The sequence below is a fragment of the Pimephales promelas genome, chromosome 14 (assembly GCF_988280905.1).
Source record: "Pimephales promelas chromosome 14, fPimPro1.hap1.1, whole genome shotgun sequence".
NCBI classification, from domain to species: domain Eukaryota; kingdom Metazoa; phylum Chordata; class Actinopteri; order Cypriniformes; family Leuciscidae; genus Pimephales; species Pimephales promelas.
The window spans coordinates 21,427,448-21,443,364 of NC_142782.1; the positions used below are offsets into that span (position 1 = coordinate 21,427,448).

Below are 15,917 nucleotides of genomic sequence, written 5' to 3' on the forward strand. Positions count from 1 at the left end.
AACAAAATGTAATATTATGATTTCCATCATTTTTATGTTTGTGTACCAGGCCGGCCCACATTGGCCAGCGGCCCACCGGCAAAAGTCCCGGTGCTCCAAATGGCCAGTCCGCCCCTTATCCCAAATGTTTCCAACAATATTTAAATCCAAATTTAAATTTGCATAGCTCAACAATATTGTTTGAACATTTTTTTGATTTACCACAAGTTACATGTTTATACCCAAGTAAATTAGACGACACTATTTTGTCAAGTGGTTTGAAAAGCAGAAATGGCTTTATTTGTAGTAATACATAAAGTTTTTTTCTCCACCATGCAATTATTTTTAAAACATTGACTTAGCAACATAAGTCATCCAGCTTTTATGAATATATTCTAATATCGATCTAGCTTACTGCAGTGTGCAAAAAGTCAGTGTGTCCTGTATTAGCCACAAGGCAGAATAATGTTAACATAATCAAATGTATTCTTATTTTGATTGTTTTGACCAAGTAAAACTTTGCTTCGCTTAAACCGTAGCCCCTGAAGTGCATGTGTCACCCCACACATTATTAGCTCACGGTAGTTGCATCATTCATAGCAGCTATTTGAGTTCTCCGGTAAGTAAGATCTGCCTGAAGCAACAAAGAGAGGACTTAATTAAAACGGGACTCCTTACCCCCATCTGTTTTATCCTTTCTGATATATGAACCTTCCTCCTATCTGAGGCCCTGGCAGTGATTTAGCCTTTACCCCTCCAAGCACGCATACCAGCCTAGACCATGAATTTCATGCTCAAATAAACCTATTCTGTGCTCTAAAGGCAAAGAGAGTCAGAAAAGACTGTTTGTGTGTGAAGGCATTTGTGCAAACATCTGTTCTTTTGATGTTTCTAGGTCTCGTATGTTTGTGTGTTTTGACATCAGCTCTGTTAAAGAGTAACTAACTTATAGCAGTTACGCTCAAACTACAAGCTGTTTACACAGTTTTTTTTGTCCATTCACATGCTGTACTCTTGCTCTGTCCGCGTGGATAACTTTCCCTGAATTGGATCTTGTCCATTGTGATCTACAGAGTCTGACCGTTCACAGAATTAGGGTTGAGATCTGTCATGTGAATCATCTTATTTCAGTCTATGCTTGTGTGCCGCCTTCTGTAAATCCTTCTCTTTTTTTTCCCCCTCACAGACTGATCCAGTTCGCTTGAAGCTCAGCTGATTCTTCTCTTCTTCGTCATCATCCTCATCAGTGTGTGCGTGTAAAGATGCCGCCAGCGACAGGAGGGCCGGTAGGCTACACTCCTCCTGAGGGCGGCTGGGGCTGGGCAGTGGTAGTAGGGGCCTTTATCAGCATTGGCTTCTCCTATGCCTTCCCCAAATCCATTACGGTGTTTTTCAAAGAGATCGAGGTGATTTTCGATGCCACCAGCAGCCAAGTGTCATGGATCTCATCAATCATGCTGGCTGTCATGTATGCGGGAGGTCAGTTTTGTTTTACTACTTTCACTTCTGTCCTGCTTGGTACTTAAAATGCCACAGTCAATTATTTAATTCTTTCAAATTCATCTTTGATCACCAAAATGGCACATTTAAACTTTTTTTGTGCATTGTTTTTTAGTCATATCTTAAAATGAGCTATGAATCATTTAGTATGGTATGAATATACAAATGAGCCCCGCCTCCACTCACTCATACATACAGGTTCGTCTCTAGGTCGATGTATCAGAATCATAGCTGTCAACCCTCCCGTTTTTTTTCGGGTTTCTCACGTATTTTGGCTCTTTTCCCGCTGTCTTCCCGTTTTAGTATTTTCCCGTAAAATATCCTGTATTTTTACGCTCTGATTGTGTGAGACATACAAGCTCGGACCGATTCGGCTTGAAGTCGTTCTTCCTCGGATGCACCGCCGCGTGCGCTGGCCGGAGACACACTGGATGTGTGTGTCCCAGCTGCGTGGTGTGTCCGTTTTTTTTTTTTTTACTGTCTGGTTTTTATTTCGGCTCCCATCTTAACAGATTAGAGCTTCCACACTGCCTGCGTGACACGCAGCATGAGCCGTGTGGAAAACGCGTGCATGCTAGAAATAGAACCGACGCCTATTTTTCACGCGACACGCAAGCGTGTTGGAAGCGTTTCCATGAAAAAAAAAAAACGATGTTTAGCCTATATGTCAAATACTTCCATTATTTTTGCCTATATATAATTTCATGTAATTTTTTTTAAACAATCGAGTCCTGGTGTCCACTACAGAGGTCATAGCATAACATAGGAATAAAATATCTTTTTTTTTTTTTTCGTTTGTTTCGTATGCTCTTAATAATGTGATTACATGAAGAAGAAGAAAAAACTTTTGAAAAAAGTTCTGGGCCTCAAGAGGATATAATGATAGGATTGGCTACAATAACAACATAGGCCATGTCCACACTAATATGTTTTCGTTTGAAAACATATATTTTTCTCTCAGGTTTGGCCTTCCGTCCACACTGAGACGCTGTGGACGGAAGGCCACACTGAGACGTTTTCAGTCAACAAAAACGAATCGTTTGGAAAACGCTCTCCAAAGTGGATAAATTTGAAAATGCCGTTTTCGCGTTGTAGTGTGGACAGTGAAACCGGAGGTATTTCAAAACGATGACGCAAGTTTAGTCATGTGATCCATGTAGTACCAATAGATATTCATGTTTATCGGTATTGTGCCTGTTATGTGTTATTCATTTTTACACTATTGCTAAAATATGTTACTTTCTATGTTACTTAATATGTGCTATTCTTCATAGCACAGCACTGCAAAGATGACCGATAATGTAGCTTACTCACATTTGCTGTCCTGCAGCAAAACAGGAGAGCAGTTGCGTTTTAGACCAAACATATGGTGACTGAATGCCACCTGGACGCATCCGTGATGGTGAGATATTTTGCCAAATAAAATTATCCTGTTATTGTGCGATAACATTATTATTTATTTTCCCATCTGTATCATCTCAGTGAGCTTTTGTGAAGTTTCACTCATGCGTAGTAAAGTGAATTTAGAAGTTTCTCATCCACACTGAAACGCCGGAAAACGCCTGAAAACGCTAGTGTGGACGGAGAGCGTTTTTAAACGAAAACCCCGTTTTCAAATCTACCCGGATTAATGTGGACGTAGCCATAGTGTGTCTTTTGTGACGGTCCACCATCAGGGTAAATATAGGCTCTTTAAAGCTACACAAAATGTGTAAATGTTATTGAAATAAACAGACAGCCCACTTCCCAATTTTGCAGAATTTGGAAGATGTGATAACAGTTGAAATTGTTGTCGTAAAGGCAAGAGCAACACACAACTAATCCAAATGTAGATGATTTTTTTTTTTCTTTAAATGATACACTGTCTCTTTCTCTCTCACACATATCTAGTTATAAACTCTGTACTTTTTGTGCTTTATTTTTAAAGTTTGTGGGTGTCTAGAGTAAAATAAGCTAAGTTTTTCTAACAGGCAATCACCCAATGTTGTGCTGATTTGTCATTAGACTGTTAAAACGCTTCTTTTCTTCAATGAATTTTTGGTTTAATGTTTGAAAAGTTGCAGAGTCACACTGTACTAGGGAGGGATACAAATGTACACATAGTATGACTAATATTTGCAGTCAACTACCACGTCAGAGAAAATGTGGTTGAGTAGACTGATGGTGTCACTTCCTGGTGTCAAACGTGTCTGGTTTCCACCACACACTATATCTGACTACATTAGGTTTGTGTTGCTTTGAACATAGCCTGAACTCATCAGAGGCTCTTCTAGTCACCCATGACCTGGGAAAGGCAGAGTGGGGGATGGGTAAGAGAAAGATAGAGAAGGGTTGCTATTTTTTTCGTCGTTGTAAATGTGACCCGAATTCAAAAAAGTGAATGTTTGAGAGGAAAAGTGTAGTTTAATAAATATAAAAAGTTAATGCAAATGAGCATGTGCTGTAACCTAATGAATGAATCAATCAATCTCGGTATCATTCAAAAGTTAGGGGTCAGTATTTTTTATTTTTTTTATTTTTATAAACATGGATGCATTAAAGGGTCATTTCACCCAAAAATGAAAATTATGTCATTAATGACTCACCCTCATGTCGTACCAAGCCCGTAAGACCTTCGTTCATCTTTTGGAACACCGTTTAAGATATTTTAGATTTAGTCTGAGAGTTTTCTTTCCCTCTATTGAAAATGTATGTACGGTATACTGTCCTTGTCCAGAAAGGAAATAAAAACATCATCAAAGTAGTCCATGTAACATCAGTGGGTTAGTTAGTATGTTTTGAAGCATCGAAAATACATTTTGTTCCAAAAATAACAAAAACTACTTTATTCAGCGTTATATTGTCTTCCGGTTCTGTTGTCAACAGAACCAGATTGTTTTTTTTTTTTTTGTTTTTTTTTATCAAATAAATTTAGCCTAGTTAAAAAAAAAATGTTAACATCCCTAAACTTTTGAATGGTAGCGTATGTTGTCTGCCATTATTTAAAAAAAAAAAATAAAAAAACATTATTAATGATACAGTGGGGCCAAAAAGTATTTTGTCAGCCACTGATTCTGAGAGTGGTCTGTAATTTTCATCATAGGTACACTTCAACTATGAGAGACAAAATGAAAACTAAAAAAAACAGGTAATCACATTGTTGGATTTTTAAAGAATTTATGGTGAAAAATAACAAAAGTTCAACTCAGTAATTTGTAGCAATCTTTTTTGGCAATGACAGAGGTCAAACGTTTCCTGTAAGTCACCAGGTTTGCACACACTGTGGCTGGTATTTTGGCCTATTCTTCCATGCAGATCTCCTCTAGAGCAGTAATGTTTCGGGGCTATCGCTGGGCAACATGGACTTTCAACTCCCTCCACAAATTTTCTATGGGGTTGAGGTCTGGAGACTTTCTAGGCCACTCCAGGAGCTTGAAATGCTTTCTACGGAGCCACTCCTTCGTTGCCTGGGCGGTGTGTTTGGGATCATTGTCATGCTGGAAGACCCAGCCACGTTTCATCTTCAAGGCTCTCACTGATGGAAGGTTTTGGCGTAAAATCTCACAATACATAGTTCATTCTTCCCTCAACACGGATCAGTTTTCCTGTCCCCTTTTCAGAAAATCAGCCCCAAAGCATGATGTTTCCTCCCCCATGCTTCACAGTAGGTATGGTGTTCTTCTACCTTACTGGTAGAAGTTTCAGTGTTTATATAAATCAGAAAATGTCAGATACTGCTGGTTTATCGAGTGGTGTTCCTCAGGGTTCTGTCCTGGGACCGATTCTTTTCCTTCTGTATATGCTCCCTCTAGGACAGATAATAAGCCAGTTTCAGGATGTCTCTTATCACTTGTATGCAGATGACATTCAGTTATACTGTTCCTTTAAGCCTACTGAGTTTTTTAAACTGTCATCTTTAATGAACTGTCTGAGTAGGATCAAGCAGTGGCTGAATGACAACTTTTTAATGTTGAATTCAGCCAAGACTGAAAATTTAATTATTGCCCCTGAGCAGAGCATCCCTCAGATAAAGAAACACATTGGTGACTTAGGTTCGTCTGTTCAGCCCAGTCTCAGGAGCTTAGGTGTTGTTTTTGATGCGGCCATGTCTCTGGAGAAACGCTCGAAACATCTTATTAAAAACTGTTTCTTTCAATTAAGGAACATTTCTAAGATAAGAGCCTTGGTGTCAAAAGCCGAGTTGGAGATGATCATTCATGCTTTTATCTCGTCTCGCTTAGACTATTGCAACAGTCTTTTTATTTGCCTTAATAAGAAGGATCTTGGTCGTCTCCAGACTGTCCAAAATTCTGCTGCTAGGCTTTTAACCCACACGAGTAAAAGGGCACATATTACTCCAGTTTTAGCTTCACTTCATTGGTTACCAGTGAAACTTAGAATAAACTTCAAAATGTTGGTCCTAACTTTTAGAGCCCTACAAGGACAGGCACCCCCATACATCTCTGACCTGATACAGCTGCGTACATCCTCACGTAGTCTGAGATCAACAGGCCAGAGACTATTAGTTGTCCCCCTTTCACATTTTAAAACTAGGGGGGACCGTTCATTCCAAGTTGTTGCACCCAGGTTGTGGAAAGCTTTGCCTCCTTCCATACGTGGCTTGGATTGTGTGGAAAAGTTTAAAAATCATCTGAAAACTCTGCTTTTTAAAGAGGCTTTTAACTAGATTGTAGGGTGGTTAGGCTGGTCTAATGTGTGCGTATTGTTTATTTTATTTATTTTTTGTATTTTGTTTTGTGATGCAATGTATTTATGATAGTTGTAAATGCTTTCTTTTGTTGTGAAGCACTTTGTGATCTTCGTCTGAGAAAAGTGCTATACAAATACATTTTACTTACTTACTTGGGATGCAACTCTGCATTCTTCTAAAAAAGTTTTTACCAAAAAGATCTATTTTGGTTTCATCTGACCACATGATATTCTCCCAATCCTTTTCTGGATCATCCATATGCTCTCTGGCAAACTTCAGATGGGCCTGGACATGTACTGGCTTAAGCAGGGGGACACGCCTGGCACTGCAGGATTTGAGTCCCTCTCGGTGTAGTGTGTTACTGATGGTACTTTTTGTTACTTTGGTGTGTGCTCTCTGCAGGTCATTCATCAGGTCCCTCCGTGTAGTTCTGGGATTTTTGCTCACCGTTCTCATGATCATTTTGACCCAACGAGATGAGTTCTTGTGTGGAGCCCCATCGAGGGAGATTATCAGTGGTCTTGTATGTCTTCCATTTTCTTACAATTGCTCCCACAGTTGATTTTTTTTTTCTTTCTTTTTTTCACACCAAGTTGCTTGCAGATTCACTCTTCCCAGCCTGGTGCCAGTCTACAATTTTCTTCCTGGTGTCCTTCGACAGCTCTTTGGTCTTGGCCATGGTTGAGTTTGGAGTGTGACTGTTTGAGGCTCTGGACAGGTGTATTTTATACAGATAACGGTTTCAAACAGGTGCCAATAATACAGGTAACGAGTGGAGGACAGAAGTTACAGGTCCGTGAGAGCCAGAAATCTTGTTGGTTTGTGAGTTACCAAATACTTATTTTCCACCATAATATACAAATAAATTCTTTAAAAATCCTACAATGTGATTTCCTTTTTTTCTCTCATTTTGTCTATCATAGTTGAAGTGTACCTATGATGAAAATTACAGACCTCTCATTATTCTAAGTAGGAGAACTTCCACAACCAGCGGCTGACTAAATACTTGTTGGCCCCACTGTACATTCAAAAAATACTCCCTTGACATTGCCAAACATGCAGCTTCTCCTATGAGTAAAGTTTAAACGATCTAAACTTACAAAAAATTGATTCTTATATCTTTGATTTGACCAGTCTGTGACTTTTAGACCCTCTCTTGGACAAACAAATCGTTGCCATAAAATTTGCAGGTGAGAGTTCACCATATGTGAACTTTGGCACACTAAAATGAGAATATCCTCATTTTCAAACTTCTTTGGTCTGCTGATCACATTTGACCTGAAATATATACTTAAAATTCCCCTTGGGATTATAAGTTGTTCACAGTTCTCTGAAGTCAGTTAATGATCACATGACATGCTGAAGGTAAAGAAAAAAAATATTTGATCTTTGTTTCCTCATGAACCCCACTCTCTAAAAAATGCTAGGTTGTTTTTCCCATTATTGGGTGAAATATTGACAAACCATACAGTTTTGTCCATAATTGACCTAAACATGTGCTGAAACAACTCAGCAAATCGTGTTCTGTACATATGCTTTTGTATGGATTTGAACACAAAATCTAGTGTGATGGCCCTTTTGTCTTTACTTTTATTTAAGGTCTGGGTACTTGTCTTGACTCATGTCGGCACTAATTGAATTTATGTAATATAAGATCTCTTTGTCATGTATTGAGTCAGTAACTTATAAGGTATTCTGCATTCTGCCCACTCTTCACAGTAAAGATGTGTTCAAGATGAGCTCCGATCTGAGTGTCTTGCTTATGGTTCTGTAAAAACATATCAGAACTCATGATGAGTTTTAAAAGGACACTGTCATGCTGTAAACCACAAAGAGTGGAAGTATTTGTGTCTATCCTACCTCAAAAGTTCTGCAGAGTTGCTTGTTTCGGATGGAGGAGGGGACAAGCAGGCCTAACGTCCCAGGAGTGAAGTGAAAAGTCGTTTGCAACTTCCGGTTCACGGTCGGGGACTTTAATCTAATATTTAGGGCCCGAGCACCAATGATGTGAGGACCCTCTTGGAATTGCTCTGTTTATTAATTCTATTTACTCACTCTCACGCATTTGAAAGCACATTGTAAATCTGTTCATCATATAAAGCCATGGGTCTCTTCCAAATCTTTGACAGTTTTTGGATTTTTAAGTTTTAGAGGAATGGATTTTAAATGGAAGGACAAATCTCTCTGGTTATATAAAAAATATCTTAAGGGTGAGTACATGATGACAGAATTTACAATTTTGGGTGAATTATACCTTATAAATACACTAAGCTGAACCTTGGATAACTTACTCTATCGCAAATCATATTGCTTGCATCAAGGATACACATTGTTGCATTTTTATATTGCGAAATCTTGATGTAACAAAAGTATTGTTAATAAACCCTTAGTATAGTACAGAGCTTAGGAGGCTCACAGAGCACTGCCAATTCTGGCGATGGGTTGTCTGACTCGCTCAGAGTTAGCCTTGTTTACGGTCTGCACAGTGAGAACACACAAAAGTGTCTCCTTACTGAGTCGCTGTCTCTATTGAGACCGCCTCGTTAGATGCGCTGGAACTGCAAAGAAAGGCAACAGCTGAATGTCACGTAAATAAATTTGCGGCAAATTGAAGTGAATAAAGAATGGCATGTTGCATTCGTAAAAAGAAGCTGAAAGGTAAATGAACTGAATGAATCAGACTCAGAAAACTCTGATATGGCAGGCTTGTCGTACATTGAGCTGCATTCCCTTAAAAAGACGGACAACAAAATGATCTGGGTGACTCCAATTGTTGAAGGGGTAAAATTGAAGATAGAACTTGACGCAGGATTAGCACTGGCAATTTTATCATACACGGATTACAAAAACAATTTCGGCAAACTCAAACTAAAATGCACTTGAGTAATGATCAAGACCTACACAGGTGTGAAAATTGCACCCATGGGTATATGAAGATTCAGACCAAAATATGAAAACAAAAGGTGTGTTTTAGATCGCTATGTACTGAAAAAGGGTGGAGGACCTCTATGAAGGACAAGCTAGAGCATGTGATTGTGCAATACGCAAAAGTTTTCCAAGATGGCATACACCTATTGTTCCAGATGCCAAGAAAAGTGGTGATAAGAATCTGTGGTGACTTTAAGGTCAAATCAGGTGGGCAACGTTTTTCAAAAATTGACCTTCCCCAGGTGTAAGTACAAATGGAGATGGAAGAATCTTCAAAAGCCGCATAAGGGTCTCTTCCTCTACAACAGACTTGAATGCTTTTCTTGAAAGTCTTGTGGAGTATGAACTGAGAGCAAACAAAATCAACTGTGAATTTTTCAAATATTCAATCGAATACAGTGGACGGCCTTCACCAGTCTCCAGAAAAAACATCAACTCTATTTTGAAGGCACCACGACTAGAAAATGCGAATGAGCCTCTAATACATGAATTATCACAAATTCTTGCCAAATATTTGCATAGTGGTACATCCATTGAATGCATTGCTGCAACAGAAAAGCAAAAGGATGTGGTCCAAAGAGTGTGTCTATTAAGTGTTAACACACTATTACCCAGTCTCCAGTTGCATTTGCATCTAGGACTTTGACTTCTGCAGAGTGCAAATATACAGATTGATCAGGAGGGCTTAAGCTTAATATGGAGACTGAGGAAGTTTAAGAATTATTTGTATGGGTAACATCCAGAAGCTGGCCCAGAACAAACAGGAGTGGAGTGCTTTTGTTGCTTCCCTACATGTCTGTGGCATTAAGGCCAGTAAGCAAGAAAGTATGGGAAACATTTCACTCTGATCATCAAGCTCTAGTGGCTATTTTTTGCCCTAGCAAAAGTTTTCCGGTGATTGCAGCAGCACGACTATTGAGTTCAAGGGCACAAAGTACCATGGCAGTGCAGATGGATTTGTTGCGTATTCCTCAGGAGAACCTAGATTATGTCAAAGATGACACTGATATGGTTCACATCGTTCAAATGGAACTATTCAAGATCCTGTATTGGCCAAAGTGTTTGACCTAACCATGAAAGGCTGGCCAGCTAGAGGAGATCCACAACCTCCTGACTACTCAAACCACCATGAGTTTTCTGTAACACAAGGCTGTGTTGTGGAGTACTGAGTGAGTGTGCAAAGTACTCAAGTACACAGAGTACATTTAGGTGTTGATCAAATGATAGGTCTGGCCAGAAGCTATTTGGTGGACTAGACTAGATTGCCAAATTCAAGATCTAGCTAAAACATGTTCTGGGTGTCACAGATTTAAAAAGGAAATCGTTCGAGCACATAAACTTTAATATGGACGATTTCACAACAACTCACTGGCACTGTACCACAACCAGGTTTTACATTTCTTAAGCATTATAACAATGGCCCTCATTTATTAATCTTGCGTAGAAACGGGTGTATATGTTGGCGTAAGATTATGCGTACACTCCTCTCACTGCCTGATTTGTGAAGATGTGCATACCTTTGAAATCCAGGTGTACGCAATGCCTGCCCTTGATAAATCCCGCGGCCGAAAACGATCGCCATTAGAATAACACGCCCCTAAATATTCAAGTCTCCGCTCCCCCCACACCCTCATTTTACGCCATGGACACATGGAAGACGGCAAAGAAGAGAAACTTCTCCGACGTGGAGCCGAAATGACCTATCACTAGGGTTGGGTATCGTTTGAATTTGAACGATTCTGATTCCGATTCCTTGTTTCGATTCCGGTTCCTAACGATTCTCGATTCCGATTCTTTTAAGAGGCAGGGTCAAAAAAGTTTAGCTAACCTTGCTAACCAACGGCCTTTCTGAAGGAAATACTCCTTCTGTAAAAATACTCCTTTTGTCACTAATTTTGCATTTTGCCGAGATTTCGTTATTTTTAGAAAAGTGAAGCCACACTTTGGATCGCCGACGTAAGGTACTCATGTTCGACTCGCGTGGTTATGCCAACACTTCCGGTAGACGCTTCTTCGTTGGTGTTGTTCGTGGTTTCTTCTTCCGCTCGGCGGACTGTGAATATCGAAACTAGGAATCGAAATTTTTACTTTTGAACGATTCCGGGAAAAACAAAAAGTTAGTCTCGGTTCCAATCGATACTCGATTCTCGAAACCCAACCCTACCTATCACAATGCATTATTTTACAGCACGTCTTTTGAATTAGCATTCAATTTCGAATCACGTCACATGTATAATAGTGATGATGATGATGTGAAGTACCATTCATTCACATTAATAATTGCATGACAATTTGTGAGTATTCTTATTATTATTATTTATTGTTATTTAGAAGAAGGATGTTGTTATTATTATTTGTATTATTATTATCATTTAAAAGAGGAAGAACGTATTTTTTATTATTTTGTCAGTCTGAATTATTTTTTGGTCATTGAAAGCCTTTCATTAGGCTACCGAACCCAGTCCGTGCGCACCTGCCGGGGATAATCCTGAAACGTCAGGGTAAAACGGGCTCGCAACTGAATGAATACAAATGCTTTGGTAAAGTCACACAAATGAAACATTGAAGTCCACGTTACACAAAAATAAACACTGAAGTTTATAATTACTATGTTGTTTTTTTGTTTGTTTGTTTGTTTTATAGTGGTTCATAATATATCATATATTTTAGTTTGTCAGTGTGTTTTGTGGTGGTAGGAATTTTTCTGCGCATTTCCTCACTAACTCAAAACGTGCGTACACCACCTCCTGAGCTGGTGTAGGATTCGAGCGTGCCTTACGCCCACGTCCATATTGATAAATCTCAAACTCACCGTGGTTTTGAGTGTACGCAAGGTGTACACTGGAAATGTGGTGTAGTACGCACTTTTGATAAATGAGGGCCAATGACTCCATAGTGCATAGTTCTGCTTCATGTAATATTTGTTTTTTTTATTGATTTAGTTTTATTTACATCCATTTACATCCATCTATTCAATTTTGATGCACATATTTGTAGATTAGCAGGAATGTAGTACAAAATCAATGTGAAAGCAGTTTTAATTAGTTGTTGTTTTAGTTAAAATCAACAAATAATCGTGGTAATTAATCGTGATCTCAATATTAATCAAAATAAACGTGATTATCATTTTGGCCAAAATTCCTAATCGGAAGTGAGTACATGAAGGCTGGAGGGGAGGAACTTAGTTATTTTGCATATGCGCACTGTAGTTTTGAATGTGATCATTGCAACTACGCAGTAAAGGCGGATTCAAGATGAGCTCCAATCTGTGGTTGTCTTACTGTTGTATAAGCATAAAGACACAACACCGTGTGATCTGTGGCTGTTTTCAGCCTTGTTGGATGTTCAAGTTTTCTCCAGTGAGAATCGTACTGCTGTGCTCCTGTACATTTTAAATGATCTCTGTAAAACTGTAAAGTACTTTACAAATAGCTCTCAGACTGAATATCTAAAAAAAAATATCCTCTTCTGACTTCCGGGTTTCGGAATCAGTTTATATAATCGTGTATTTGGATCACTGCTGTTTTTGTCCCTTTTTTTTTGTGGTCTGGAAAGGACGGCGTGTTCGGTGCTACACAAAGCCTGTCAGAATAAATTAATTCAAGGAATGTGACTGGGGGACAGACAAATTGTGTGAACTCTGATTGGCTGCATGGAACAAATGGGAAAGTTCCTCCTGATGATGATAGACTAGTTGTAAATATCTGTTAAATTTACATGTGACGGTAGCCATAAAATCCAAAGTTTTGCAAACATAGAGAGAATTTATAGTAGTTTTAGTGCTTTTTGTCTATACCTTTGTGTATTATAAAGAATTATCGATCAAGTCTTTTTTTTTCAAAGCTACATTACCATGACATGTTGTTATTATTAGTTTGGGTTGTGTGTACACAAAACTATATGCTATGACTTTTATGGAGTTTGGGCTAGATTCTTCTGCACTGTTTCAGATTTCTCGATAACTTTGTGATGGATTCTCCGATTCTCTTTCTTTTCTGTGTCTGTTTATTGTTTAAAAGTCTTCGTTACCATGTCCGACCTTCGTTTTAAAGTTATACAACTCTGAATGCTTTCGGGGGCTAGTTCCTAAAGGGTTAGTTCTCCCAAAAATGAAAATTCTGTCATTAGTTACTCAGCCTCATGTCTTTCCAAACCTGTAAGATTTTTGTTCATCTTCAGAACACAAATGTTTTGGTGAAATCTGAGAGCTTTTTGACCCCTCTATAAACAGCAACGTCATAACTTTCTCATACTTTCTCAAACTCGTTCTTTAAAGGCCCAGAACGGTTAAGACTTTAAGTCCCCGTGACTACATTGGTTTAAGTTTAAGTGACGGGAATACTTTTGTGATCAAAAACAAAAATAACAACTTAATTTCTACACTTCTTTCTTAGTCTTCGAGCCGTGATACTGACGCAGGAGCTGAGTCGGCCAATACTGACCCGGCGTTCTGACGCAGAACCTGGAAAAGCTGCAGTTTTTACTGTTTACAATGTGAACCGCGTCACAGACTGAAAGCGAAGGGATTTGTTGAAATTTTTTTTTTTTTTTCTCCACACTTAAATGCAGAGTAGAGTCACGTAGAGGACAGGTGCGAAATGTGTGGGGAAATGCATTTGATTCTAGTTAAAGTGAGAAATGGTTGCAGTGCGCTGGTCAACTGCTATAGAGTAAAAACGTGAATGCAGTTTAAAGGTTTCATAGAAAGACAATGATATGATAATGTGCGAGTTGCAGCCAGTGAGCCAAATCAGTCGCCTTAAAAAAAAACGAATGTTTGTGGACTAGATAGCTCAATACGAGAGGGAACGAGAAACGGACATAAATAAAATTTCAGGGTTTCAGGGGTGTTTAGATTATTATAAATGTTCACACATTCACTTTTCTTGAAAATATTTAGCTATATTAGATATATTTAAATGCTTCAGTTTTCATGTTATAATTATAGGCTATAATATATCAGCTTCAATTTGTTTTCATATTATCACTTCAAATACTTAGTTTATTTATTTATTTATTTTTTTAATGTTAGGCCTATATTTTATTATAGGTCTAAGCCGGCTCTTTTGAAACGTTTGAAACCCCCTGCTAAAGAAATAATTGAAAATTCATAAGCAATAAACATTAAATTTAACTTTGGTTTAATGCTACATGTACAAAATGAATTGACTCTACAATGGTTTTCACAAACCATCTCATTGTAGGCTGAGTATGAAAAAAAATCGAGGGAACTTTGGTCAGAAACCTCTTTTTAATTTGTATCAAAATTATCTTAGTTTTAGTTCCAAAGATGACCTTGTGGGTTTGGAGCAATGTGTGGGTGAGTAATTAATGACATTTTTGGGTGAACTAACCCTTTAAGTGTGACGGTGCTCTAAAATGGGTCCTTTCACAAGAAGAGCACTACACTGATGGAGCGGTTTGTTTATTCACCAGGAAAAAAGAGGAAGAAATAGCGAAGTTCTTTTTGTTTCTGAATGCTCTTTCTTGTACAGAGTACAGCTCAGAAATATTCACTATATATATTTTAAACCGCTTATTAAATCTTGCAATTGTGTGTTTGTGTGGGAACTCCTAATTATGTTGAAGAAAGGAAGGTTGTATTAGACTGCTTGTTTACTGAAATGAACATTAGTCTGTTCCTGTTCTGATCACTTTGGGTCAGCTTCATTCTGCTGATTAAGTTTTTCTCCCTCACACCACTTCAGTTGGTCACATGCCATGTAGTGAAGTTTCCTTCCTCTGAATCGTCTCTGTGTCCTCCTGGAGTCTTGCTTTGAAACAGTCAGAGGTGTGAATGACTGTAATGCCATCTTGTGGTGGAACAATAAAAGGGTACAAAATGTAGCCTAAAACTCTAAAAATTTAAAAAGCCTAAAAATTTTTTTTTTCTTTTTAACAAATGGTTGGTAATGTTGATGGTCAACCCCAGGGGGTCAAATTAACTTTTTTTTAATATATATTTTATGCGACTTTAGATTTAGGTTGTTTGGTTCTACCTTTCATTTTTTTTTACCCACATGTTTTGTTTACAGGACTAATCAAGTTTACAAAAATGTTATCCAATCCAGTCTTATGTTTAATTTGTGTTTAGCTATATAAATAATCTCACACATCAGTTTAACCCTCTGGGCTTCTTCGGTCAAAAATGACCGAAAACTGTTACGTTTTGAAATGTTTATTTTTTTTGCTACATCGGATGGGGCTGAAACTTGGTGACTTTTGTTGTATTACCTATATGAACACACAAAAAAATCAAGGAGATGATTCTGATTTGTTAAAGGGTCGTAAAAAAAAAAGGTCACACTTGGCTTCCTCCCGGTCAAAAATGACTGACATAGGAAATGAATGGGAAATAGGAAAAAACAGGAAAACTCAGAGAAACTTTTGGTGGTACAAGCTACAGATCAGCAACTGTGCAGAAAAAAAGTGTACAGCAATGAAGGGGTGACACTCTAGATTCGAACATCAAGAGTGCAAATAAGACCCCCCCCCCACACACACACACACACACACACACACACACACACATACACAGATAAACTGGCAAGACTGTAACAGTAAATTTGTAGAATATGCTAAATAAAATCAACAAATGAAAAAAAAATCGTACGCAAATGCACGCGCGCACACACACACAGAGAGAGAGAGAGATTCAATGGTAAGACTGCAACAGCAAATTTGTAGAATATGCTAAATAAAATCAACAAATGAAAAAAAAAATCTTGCTCACATGCACACACACGCACACATAGCTACACACATAGAGAGAGAGAGATTCACTGGTAATACTGCAACAGCAAATTTTGAGAATATGCAA

The 15,917-nt window shown here is 38.3% G+C and overlaps 1 protein-coding gene across 2 annotated transcripts in view; it reads left to right on the top strand.

Moving 5' to 3' along the window:
* Positions 1-15,917, top strand: part of slc16a1b (solute carrier family 16 member 1b) — a 31,203-nt gene that overhangs the window by 11,903 nt on the left and 3,383 nt on the right. Inside the window, exons 1-2 of one of the 2 annotated variants that reach the window (XM_039678870.2) lie at positions 1,002-1,076; positions 1,166-1,458. In XM_039678870.2, the coding sequence (XP_039534804.2) occupies positions 1,242-1,458 (217 nt within the window). In that variant the 5' untranslated portion in view covers positions 1,002-1,076; positions 1,166-1,241. Of the gene's footprint in view, positions 1-1,001; positions 1,077-1,165; positions 1,459-15,917 lie in introns of those variants that run through there. The other variant, XM_039678861.2, reaches the window with a different exon arrangement.